The sequence below is a fragment of the Saccopteryx leptura genome, chromosome 3 (assembly GCF_036850995.1).
Source record: "Saccopteryx leptura isolate mSacLep1 chromosome 3, mSacLep1_pri_phased_curated, whole genome shotgun sequence".
NCBI classification, from domain to species: domain Eukaryota; kingdom Metazoa; phylum Chordata; class Mammalia; order Chiroptera; family Emballonuridae; genus Saccopteryx; species Saccopteryx leptura.
Window position 1 is genome coordinate 161105406 of NC_089505.1, and position 12486 is coordinate 161117891.

The 12486-nt window shown below is 35.6% G+C and overlaps 1 protein-coding gene across 1 annotated transcript in view; it reads right to left on the reverse strand.

The window, feature by feature from the left end:
- Positions 1 to 12486, reverse strand: part of COL24A1 (collagen type XXIV alpha 1 chain) — a 383490-nt gene that overhangs the window by 182560 nt on the left and 188444 nt on the right. The window contains exons 24-25 of the mRNA XM_066372218.1: positions 8283 to 8336; positions 6292 to 6336 (exon numbers count right to left, since the gene is read on the reverse strand). Of these exons, the coding sequence (XP_066228315.1) occupies positions 6292 to 6336; positions 8283 to 8336 (99 nt within the window). The remainder of the gene's footprint in view (positions 1 to 6291; positions 6337 to 8282; positions 8337 to 12486) is intronic.

Consider the following 12486-nt stretch of genomic DNA (forward strand, 5'->3'; position numbering starts at 1 on the left):
TTAACAATGGTTTATAGTTTTCATTATATAAGTCCTTTACATTCCTTGTTATGTTTATTCCTAAGTATTTTATTTTTTTTTGTTGCAATCGTGAAGGGGATTATTCTTTTGAGTTCGTTCTCAATTGTTTCATTGTTGGCATATAGAAAGGCTATTGATTTCTGTATGTTAATTTTGTATCCTGCGACCTTACTGTATTGGCTTATTGTTTCTAGTAGTCTTTTTGTGGATTCTTTGGGGTTTTCGATGTATAGGATCATATCATCTGCAAAAAGTGATACCTTTACTTCTTCTTTTCTGATATGGATGCCTTTTATTTCTTTGTCTTGTCTGATTGCTATGGCTAGAACCTCTAGCACCACATTAAATAAGAGTGGAGAGAGTGGACAACCCTGTCTTGTTCCTGATTTAAGGGGGAAAGCCTTCAGTTTAGTGCCATTTAATATGATGTTAGCTGATGGTTTATCATATATGGCCTTTATCATGTTGAGATATTTTCCTTCTATACCCATTTTGTTGAGAGTCTTAAACATAAAATTGTGTTGTATTTTATCAAAAGCCTTTTCTGCATCGATTGATAAGATCATGTGGTTTTTGTTCTTTGTTTTGTTGATATGGTGTATTACGTTAACCGTTTTACGTATGTTGAACCATCCTTGAGATTCTGGGATGAATCCCACTTGATCATGATGTATTATTTTTTTAATACGTTGTTGTATTCGATTTGCTAGTATTTTGTTTAGTATTTTAGCATCTGTATTCATTAGAGATATTGGTCTGTAGTTTTCTTTTTTTGTGCCATCCTTGCCTGGTTTTGGTATGAGGGTTATGTTGGCCTCATAAAATGTGTTTGGAAGTATTGCTTCTTCTTCAATTTTTTTGAAGACTTTGAGTAGAATAGGAACCAAGTCTTCTTTGAATGTTTGATAAAATTCGCTGGTATAGCCGTCAGGGCCTGGACTTTTATTTTTGGGGAGGTTTTTGATGGTTTTTTCTATTTCTTCTCTACTGATAGGTCTGTTTAGGCTTTCTGCTTCTTCTTGACTCAGTCTAGGAAGGTTGTATTGTTCTAGGAATTTATCCATTTCTTCTAGGTTGTTGAATTTAGTGGCATAAAGTTTTTCATAGTATTCTAAAATAATTCTTTGTATATCTACGGTGTCCGTGGTGATTTCTCCTCTTTCATTTTGGGTTTTGTTTATATGAGTTATTTCTCTTTTTTCCTTGGTAAGTCTTGCCAAGGGTTTGTCAATTTTGTTGATCTTTTCAAAGAACCAGCTCCTTGTTCTATTAATTTTTTCTATAGTTTTTCTGTTCTCTAATTCATTTATTTCTGCTCTGATTTTTATTATCTCCTTTCTTCGGCTGGTTTTGGGTTGTCTTTGTTCTTCTTTTTCTAGTTCCTTAAGGTGGGAAGTTAAGTGGTTCACTTGGGCTCTCTCTTGTTTGTTCATATATGCCTGAAGTGATATGAACTTCCCTCTTATCACTGCTTTTGCTGCATCCCATAGATTCTGATATGTCGTATTGTCATTTTCATTAGTCTGTATATATCTCTGCACTTATTTCTTCTTTGACCCATTCATTTTTTAAAAGTATGTTGTTTAGTTTCCACATTTTTGTGGGTTTTTCCTCTTTTTTGCAGTTGAATTCTAGTTTCAAGGCTTTATGATCAGAAAATATGCTTGGTACAACTTCGATTTTTCTGAATTTGCTGATGTTGTTTTTGTGGCTCAACATATGGACAATTCTTGAGAATGATCCATGTACACTGGAGAAAAATGTATACTCAGTCACTTTGGGATGAAATGTCCTGTAGATGTCTATCATATCCAGGTGCTCTAGTGTTTTGTTTAAGGCCACTATGTCTTTGTTGATTCTCTGTTTGGATGACCAATCTAGAGCTGTCAGTGGTGTATTGAGGTCTCCAAGTATGATTGTATTTTTGTCAGTTTTTGTTTTAAGATCAATAAGTAGCTGTCTTATATATTTTGGTGCTCCTTTGTTTGGTGCATATATATTAAGAATTGTTATGTCTTCTTGATTCAGTGTCCCCTTAGCCATTATGAAATGGCCATTTTTGTCTCTGAGTACTTTTCCTGTCTTGTAGTCAGCATTATCCGATATGAGTATTGCTACACCTGCTTTTTTTTGGATGTTATTTGCTTGGAGTATTGTTTTCCAGCCTTTCACTTTGAATTTGTTTTTATCCTTGTTATTTAGATGAGTTTCCTGTAGGCAGCATATAGTTGGATTTTCTTTTTTAATCCATTCTGGTACTCTGTGCCTTTTTATTGGTGAGTTTAATCCGTTTACATTTAGTGTAATTATTGATACTTGTGAGTTCCCTATTGCCATTTTATATCTTGCTTTCTGTTAGTTTTGTGTCTTGTTTGATCCTTCTCTTTCGTTTTTCTATCTTTTGTTTTTATTTGGTTGTATTCCATACATCTTTCCTCTGTTGCTATCTTTTTTATCTCATGTGCTTCTGTGGTGGTTTTTTCAATGGTGGTTACCTTTGAGTAATGAAAAGGGTCCCTACCCTGTTCATTGTAGTGAACTATTTTGTGAGTACTTTTGCACTCCATCGTCCTTTGCTACTGTTAATCTCCATCCTCTCCCCCTCTTTCTTTTTGTTGTTGTCACAGTTTAAATTTGGTTTTATTGTGTTCTTCTTGGAGCTTTTACTTGTGGCTCTGTTTTTTTTTGTTCTTTGTATCTGATTGGAGAACCCCCTTTAGTAATTCCTGGAGTGGGGGTTTTCTGATGATAAATTCCCTCATCTTTTCTGTATCTGTGAATGTTTTTATTTCTCCTTCATATTTGAAGGATAGCTTTGATGGGTATAGTATTCATGGCTACAAGTTCCTCTCTTTCAGGACTTTAAATATTGGGGTCCACTCTCTTCTAGCTTGTAGAGTTTCTGCTGAGAAATCTGATGATAATCTAATGGGCCTTCCTTTATATGTTGTATTCTTCTTTTCCCTGGCTGCCTTGAGAATTTTTTCTTTGCTGTTGGTTTGTGTCAATTTCATTGTGATATGCCTTGGAGTAGGTTTGTTGGGGTTAAGAAAACTCAGAGTTCTGTTTGCTTCTTGAACTTGAGGCTTTAGTTCTTTCCACAGGCTTGGGAAGTTCTCATCTATTATTTGTTTGAGTATGTTCTCCATTCCATTTTCTCTCTCTTCTCCCTCTGATATACCTATTATTCTTATGTTATTCTTTTTGATGGAGTCAGATAATTCTTGTAGGGCTATCTCATTTTTTTTTATTTTTGAATCTCTTTCTTCTTCTCTCTGTTGTGCCTCAAGTTGCTTGTCTTCTATTTCACTAATCCTCTCTTCTATCTGACCTGTTCTATTAGCTAAGCTTGTTACTTTGTTTTTCAGCTCATGAATTGAGTTTTTCATCTCTGTTTGATTTGTTTTTATAGTTTCAATTTCCTTGGACATATATTCTTTGTGTTCATTGAGTTGTTTTCTGAGCTCCCTAAATTGCCTTTCTGTGTTTTTTTGTATATCTCAGAGGATTTTTAGGATTTCTATCTTGAATTCTCTGTCATTTAGCTCCAAGGTTTCCAATATATTAAATTTTTTCTCCATAAATTTTTCCTCATTTATCTGTGTTACCTCTCTTTCTTTTGTATCCATGATATTTGATTTTCTCTTCCTTAATGGCATCTGAGGGTGGTTTTGTTGATAGTCTTAATGAGATTTAATAAAGAATAAAAAGTTAAAAAAATAAATAAAAAAATAAAAAATCGAAAAGTGTTGTTTTTTTAAAAAAAATTAATAATGAAATAAAGAAAAATAAAATAAAATAAAAATTTTCAAAAAAGGAAATTATTCCCCCCCTCCTTTTTTCCTCTCCTCTCCTCTCCCCTCTTTCTTGAGAAAATCTTGTGGTGAACTGTGAATTATAACAAACAATGTCTGTGATGGAGGGCCTGAATTGAGGAAAAGTAATAAAGGGGCAAAAAAATAAAAAAAGAAAAAAAGAAAAAAAAAGGGGGTATGGACCCACAAAAAGCAAATAAGGAAAAAATTTGGGCCAAGAATAAAATGATTTGCTTTTAGGTGTTGGTTGTCTAAGAGTTATGATGAGAGGAATAAGAGGAAAACAGAAAAATGGGGGGACAAATTAAAAAATTACTATTGTATTTAGTGGAACAAGAACTAGATAAAATGGAGAGCCAGGGATGGGAGCACTGCTAGTGAGTTAAAAAGGTGAAGTAAAAATCCCCCAAAATGCCACAAACATAAGTTTGAGTCCCAGATAAGATAATTTGTTTGTTATTGAGGTTTGAATGAGAGGAGATGTAAAGGAGAAAGGAAGAAACTAATATAGAGGGAGAAAAGAAAGAGAGAGAGAGAAAAAAAGAGGGAACCACTAAAAGAAGAAAAAAGAAAGGAGAGAGAGAGAGAGAGAGAGAGAGAGAGAGAGTTAAGGGTTTTGGAGTGCAACCCTCATAGAGAGAAAGGAAGAAGAGAGAAAAGATAATGGGAGATGTAACACTTATGGGTAGTGTAGTTCAAGGAGAGGAGAGAGTAAGATCGGCAGAGAGTTAATCGGCCAAATTGGAGGTTACCTCCTATTCTTAATGAGAAAGATGGAATCTCAAACTTGGAAAGGTTGTCTCTACAACATCCAGGCCAAGTACCTATTCAACTAACATTAAAATATCTCCAATTATGTTAACTGACTTGAGGCACAGGGTCATTTCATAATGTATACATGTATCAAATCATCACCTACACTTTAAATATCTTACAAATTTGTCAAATATACCTCAATAATGTTGGAAAATACCCCAGTGTGGTGTAATGCTTTGGATTTTGAGTTTGGAGATCTAGGTTTATATCTCAGTTCTGCAATTTATTAGTCATATAACTTTGAACAGGTTAATAATAGTGTGCTTCAAAAACTAGAATAACAAAATCTGTCTTTTCAATTTGGGAATGAAGTGAAATGCCATAATACAAAACATCACTTGGCATTATTCCTGGCAAATAGCAAATGATAAATAAATGTTAATTTCCCTCCAATCACATAAATCCATTGCCTGCATGGACAGTCTAGTTCCTCTTTGGACAGCACTGACAATGGATTCTTATACTCTGTGAAACTAGAGCAACACTATTAAGTTAATAACACGTAGAATTATTATAGTTGTTATTTTAAGAAAAGATGCTCTTCTTTGATATTTTAACTTTAGCTTTTAATTCTAGTTTAGATATGTCTATCTCTTAAGCAATCTGTCACTCAAAAATGACAAAATTTAATTTTTTGAGTGGCCTTAGAGAAATATGAGCTACAATATTTGTTGAGAAGCCTTGAATAATCTAATTGATATAAATAATCCCTTCTTAGTAAAAACAAGAACAAAAAAGTTCACCTTAGGTTAATCAGAATTTATTGGTGTGGCAATAATCTTTTAAGAGTAAATGTATCTTCTCCCTATTTTTATTAATAATGACAACTAAGTCTATCAGAAGTGTGCTGCTGTTTTACTATAAGAAAATATCATTATTTAATTAATTAAACTTATAAAACACCTTTTTAAAAATTTATATTTATTCATGATATAGGTTATAGGGAACTGAATATGCTCATTTAATCTATTAAATCATACCACTTGCTTTGTGATAACCCAACACACTATGTAAATAAATTCAATTGCATTAATTTAATTTAACATAACACTATACATGTTACATACATTCATTTATTAAACACTTCAGCTGACTTTACTCATTGTAGAACATAAAATTACTTGTAACAGATCTGATTTAAATACAACAAGAAGCCTCCTATTTCTGCAATAATGTGAATTTTAAAAGTCAAAATATTTTTAGGAAAGAAATTATAACATACATTCTAATTCATTACCTTTTGGTTTACTCTATGTTTCAAATCTAAAGAAAAGAATCTTCAAACTATTAAAGTATTTTTATGGTTTGATAACTTGTATCTTTTTAATAATGAAAAAATGTTAAAGTCAAATTTAGATTGAAGTAAAATCGGAACTAAAATTAAAGACTAAATATTAGAATAAAGAATGCTCCCTAGATCACAAATATATAATACATTTGGAGTAAAATATTAGTATCCGTGTTTCCCCTCATTTCTCTCTTGTAGAGTAGGTTTTACTTGTCACATCACAAGTGAGTTTAAATTTGTTTTGGATAAGAATTTTGTATTCTGAATTTTTTAAGTACTGATCATGGTTAGCTTAAGTCCTAAAAATGCTTACAGATGATTGAAATATAACAGAGCATAAAATAAACTTACTGTTTCACCAATCTTTCCAATGTTTCCTTGATCTCCTACTTCTCCCTATTAATAAAGAATATAAAGTTGCAAAAATAATTATTTTTCAAACAAGATTATTCATAACAGTTCTTATGTTTTCATTTTTAATGTTATATAGTTATACCCTAGACAAAAGCAAAGGAAATCTCCATTATTCAAAACCATGTTGACAGTTCACTAGACAGCTTTTTATGGAACATGGTCTTAGTTCCCGCCCCCTAGTTTTTAGAGAGAGAGGAAGGGAGACAGTGAGAAAGATAGAGAGGAAAACATCGACCCGTTGTCCCATTTATTTATGCCATCATTGGTTGATTCTTGTATGTGCCCTGACTGGGGATCAAACCCACAACCTGGGCATGTCAGGACAACATTCTAAGCAACTTAGTTATCTGGCTGGGACCAGGACTTTCAATCACTTTTAAAACACTTTTATAAATAAAATAAAAAAAATAGTGATAGAGGTGTACTCTGCAAAGATGGTAGGCACTGTGGAAGAATTTAAGAGGAATCCAAATAAAGCCCATGCCCACAGGAATGCTCTATTTGCATCAGGAAATTAGGTATCTCACAACGCCAAGCAGAACAGGGTACATGCCACGGGTCAGAAGTCAAGGAGATCACAGAGCACGTACGCTGTGGGGTGGTGCAGCTAGAGCTGGCTTCACTGGAGGGCTAATGTTATGTTCATAACCATAATTCACAGTGCCCCAAACTCTGAAAACACAAAGTTTTTCAAAACTAATTTGGTGGCAAACATTTCCTAACCTGGATTTATTTGGCAGCAATGCTTTAGCTGACCTAAGTGAGGCTAATCTTGGATTATTTTCATCAACCTGAACATCCTTACATTTCACCACAGAAATATTCATGTATCTAATTATGGTCTGCTGTCCCAAACCTGTGGGCATGCAAGGTAAAATACATCATAAAGACCATACTACCTTTCTTTTGTGTGTGTGTGTGTGTGTGTGTGTGTGTGTGTGTGTGTGTGTGACAGAGACAGAGAGAGGGAGAGATAGGGACAGTCAGATAGGAAGGGAGAGAGATGAAAAGCATCAATTCTTCATTGAGGCTCCTTAGTTGTTCATTGATTCCTTTCTCATATGTGCCTTGACCAGGGGGCTACAGCAGACCAAGTGACCCCTTGCTGAAGCCAGCAATCTTGGACTAAAGCCACCAACCTTGGGCTTCAAGCCAGTGACCATTAGGCTCAAGCTAGTGTTCACCTGGTCATGTCTATGATCTGACACTCAAGTCAGTGACCTGCGCTCAACCTGGTGAGCCCATGCTCAAGCCAGCAACCTCGGGGTTTCGAACCTGGATCCTCTGCATCCCAGTCCAACACTCAATCCACTGAGCCACCACCTGGTCAGGGAAGACCATACTGCCTTTTGAAAATCCAAATGTTAATGATTTTAAATAATAAATTATGAATCTACATTTGAGTTGGGCCCTGAAGAATAGGTAATATTTATGCTGGTGATGACAAAGGGCCATTTTTGGTGGTGAGAAATTGCATGAACAAAGGCATAGACAGATTAATGAAAGGTAAAAGATCAAGTTCAGGGTACTACACATAGTTAATCTGACAAGAATGTATGTTCTTTGTTTGTTTTTTTACACAAAAATGAAAGAATAAACCATCAATTGCTATCTAGAAATGAATACTTACATTGCAATATAGAGTAGTAAAATGTAAACTGCACTGAACAACACTGTAGTCACTAATGATATATAGCTGATGAGCATTTGTAACCGGCTGGCCTGACTTGAAAAATGTTGTAGTAATTATAATGTATAGTTTCTCAACTGCTATTAGAACAAACTTTAACGTATCATTGGTTCTCTCATTAATTAAGAGTTGACTGAAATCTTTGATATGTGTTCATTTTACATTTTTATAAAACTAATAATTTTATCTTTTTGAAAATTATACTTTATAACTGGTAATAAAAAGTCAGTTGCTTTACCTTTAAGCCTTCTGGTCCTGGTTCACCCATATGACCTTTTGGACCTGGTTTTCCCTAGAAGAGAACAGAAAAAAAAGAGATATGTTTAATCATTCTGATTTTTGAAAGTTTCTTAAGATTTATAAATTTCAGAGTATTTTATGAGATAAAATACTTCAAAATAATTTAATAATTGTATTTTATCATACTCATTATCCATGTATTCTATGATGTCTGTCTACTATGTGCCATGCATAGTTCTAGGGGTTGGGAGTTGAAGAGTGCACTAAATATACCTGCCTTCATAGAGCTGGCATTCTAGTGATGATGCGTAATTAAAAAAATATGTAAAATATATAGTAACTTAAGTGGTGGTAAATGTGAAGGACACAAAATTAAGTAAGAAAGGGAGAAATAAAGTGTTGTGGAAATTTTGTTGAATTTTTTAAGTGTAATTGTAAGGGAAGATGTGACCGAGAATGTGACAGTAGAGTAAGATTTGAAGGAAGGAATAAGTTATATGAACATCTGAAGAAAGAACATTCCAAGCAGAGGAAAGAGCATTCCAAGAAAGGACCATGTGCAAAGCTCCTGAGGCAAGAATGTGTCTTGTGTGTTAAAAAAACCATGAAGAGTTAATGCAGTTGGAACAGAATAAAAGATCAGTAAGAAGACAAGGTCAAAGAAGGGAATAGGGGATGGGAAACCACATCATGTAGCCTGGAAGATTATAGCAGTGGTCCCCAACCCCTGGACCGCGGACCAGTACCAGTCTGTGAGCCATTTGGTACTGGTCCGCAAGAAAGAATAAATAACTTACATTATTTCCATTTTAATTAAATTTAAGTCTGAATGATGTTTTATTTTTAAAAAATGACCAGATCCCCTCTGTTACATTCGTCTAAGACTCACTCCTGATGCTTGTCTCGGTCACGTGATACGTTGCTGCTAAAATTAAACCCATAAATTAGCAAAATGAGAGAAAAACAAAATTCCATTGAAAGTTTTTTTGCAAAGTGGAAAAGGGCCAGTGAGGAGACAGCAGAAGAACCTACAACATTGAAGAAAAAGAAGGCTTCATTTAATAGGCAGTACCAGGAGTCCTACTTGAAGTATGGATTTATCGCAACTGGTGATTCTCGAGAACCGAGGCCGCTCTGCATAATATGTGGCGACCAGCTAAGTAATGAGGCAATGAAGCCTTCAAAACTGCTTTGCCACTTGGAGACCAAGCACCCTACTTTAAAAGACAAGCCTTCTGAGTATTTCGAAAGAAAAAAGCATGAACAAGAAGGACAGAAACAATTACTGGTGGCCACTACATCAATAAATGCAAGTGCACTGAGAGCATCTTACTTGGTGGCTAATCATATTGCTAAGGCTAAGAAGCCATTCACCATTGGTGAAGAATTAATCCTTCCAGCCAGTAAAGACATTTGTCGTGAACTTCTAGGAGAGGCCGCGGTTAAAAAGATAGCACAGATGCCTCTTTCGGCTACCACTGTCACACGGCACATTGAGGAAATAGCAGAGGACACTGAATCACAATTGTTGGAAAGGATTAATAAATCACCGTGGTATGCTCTCCAGGTTGATGAAATACAGATATTGACAACAAGGCAATGCTACTTGTTTGCGCGCGTTATCTTTATCAAGAGGATGTGCATGAGGATATGTTATGTGCACTATCATTGCCAACCAAAACCACAGCCCCAGAACTATTTAAATCGCTGGATGACTATATATCAGGATAATTGAAATGGTCTTTTTGTGTCGGCATATGCACAGATGGAGCTGCTGCCATGACCGGAAGGATATCTTGTTTAACTACTCAGATTAAGGAGGTTGCACCTGAATGCAAGTCTACGCATTGTGTCATTCACAGGGAAATGCTGGCTAGCCCAAATATACCACCGGAACTTAACAGCATATTGAATGATGTCGTAAAAGTTATTAACCACATCAAAGCACACACCCTTCACTCATGCCTGTTCGAGAAGCTTTGTGAGGAAATGAATGTGGAGCACAGACACCTTCTCTTATACACAGAAATAAGATGGTTATCTGGAGGGAGGTCCCTGGCCAGAGTGTTTGAATTATGAGAGCCTCTGCAGATATTTCTCTCAGAAAAAAAATCACCGCTAGCAGCACATTTCAGTGACGAGGAATGGGTCGCAAAACTTGCTTACTTGTGTGACATATTTAACCTCCTCAATGAACTCAATCGGTCACTTCAGGGGAAAATGGCAACTGTCTTCAAGTTGGCAGATAAAGTAGCTGCATTTAAAGCCAAACTGGATTTGTGGGGACAACGTGTGTACAGGGGTATATTTTACATGTTTCAAATATTCACGGGAATTTTGGAAGAGACTGAGCCCAAGCCTTCATTGTCCCAGCTGGTACACGATCACTTGTATTTGCTTTTAAATGAGTTTGAACGCTATTTCCCAACCACAAAAGACCCACGAATTGCCAAGGAATGGATCCGCGATCCATTTGTCAACAAACCAGGTTGACAATGCAAGAAGAGGATCAACTACTGGAGATCACAAATGACGGCAGCCTTAAAAATATGTTCGAGACTACAACTCTGCCGGTGTTCTGGATTAAAGTCATGGCAGAACACCCCAAGATCACCACAAAAGCACTAAAAGCCCTGTTGCCATTTCCGACATCCTATTTGTGTGAAGCGGGATTTTCTGCAGTGACAGCAACCAAAACAAAATTACGGAATAGACTGGACATAAGCAACACACTTCGGTTGTCATTGTCTCCCATTCCCCCTAGATGGGACCATCTCGTTGCAGAGAAACAAGCTCAGGGCTTCCACTGATTTAGCGTTATGGTTGTTGAGAGATAGGCTACTATCTCTCATTCTATATAAACATTATAATAAATAACCCTTCACTTACAATATTCATAACAATGGTTAGCTGTATTTTTCATGCACTTTATATTTGTTTTTGTGTTGTATCTTATTTTTAAGGCATGTTTAAACATTACCATAGTGACTGGAAAGTGTTTGGAGGCAGAGAGGATGTTACTCATGTTATGTTGTTGGTGCGATGTTAAGAGGACACTTCTAATAAAGTTGCATATGAGTACACAGTGGATTCATGTTTATTTTTATTGCCGTAGGTTCATGATTGGTAGCGAGCCTGAACCTATCACATTACATATTGATGTCAGACATGAAACGTTGTCAGAATAACAAATTTAAATATAGCCTGAATAATGAGCACATGCTCGTTCCTCCTTTAACTTAGCCCAATAAATATCGTAAGTTCGACAACTATATTAAAAAATACCACAGTTTTTATGCCGGTCACATAATTTTATTTTGTGCATTTATCTGTCCCACCCTAAAGGCTGGTCTATGAAAATATTTTCTGACATTAAACCAGTCCGTGGCCCCCAAAAAGTTGGGGTCCACTGGATTATAGCATGGGCTCTGCTTTTATGCTGAGTGAGACAGGAAGCATTAAAACAGCTTTGAAAAGAAAAGTGCCATGATCTAAGTTTTAACAGAATTACTTTGATGCAAGAGCAGAGCGGGGATTCAAAAAGGTGTCCACAGTCATAACCCAAGTGAGATATGACAATGGCATAGATCAAAGTGCTAACAGAGGGGAATGTGAGAAGTGGTAAGATTCTGCATATAGGTGAAGGTAGATCTTCCAGGAATTGTTGAAAGGTCATGTGTGAAAGATGAGAAAAAAAAGAAAAGTCAAGAATAAACTCAAGACTTATAATTCAAATAATGGACTGAAAAATGTGGAAAATAGTTGCAAGATCAGGTTTAGAGGGTAAACGGGAAGTTTAGTTTTGTATATTTCAGTTTGACAGTCTTATTGGACAACTAAGCAGAGAGATTATATGGTAGTTATACAAGTCTGGAGTTCAGGGTGTTAAAGGTTCCGATATAAATATATGACTTTGGAAAACACCAGCTCATCTGAGTGTAGATAGAAAAGAGAAATCCACAAACAGCCTGGGACACTCCAAAATTTATAATTTGAAGGAATTAGAAAAATATGCAAATTTGCTGGCAGAGAGTCAGGAGGAAGACCATGTAGTGAAGAAGTGTTTCCAGGAGGAGAGAGTAACCTAATCAAATTCTGAAGAATGTAAGTATTGAGTAATTTCAATATTAAGAAATGATCATTGAATGTAGCAACATGGAGGGCACTGATGACCTCCGTAAGATCATCAGTTTTTCTGAAGT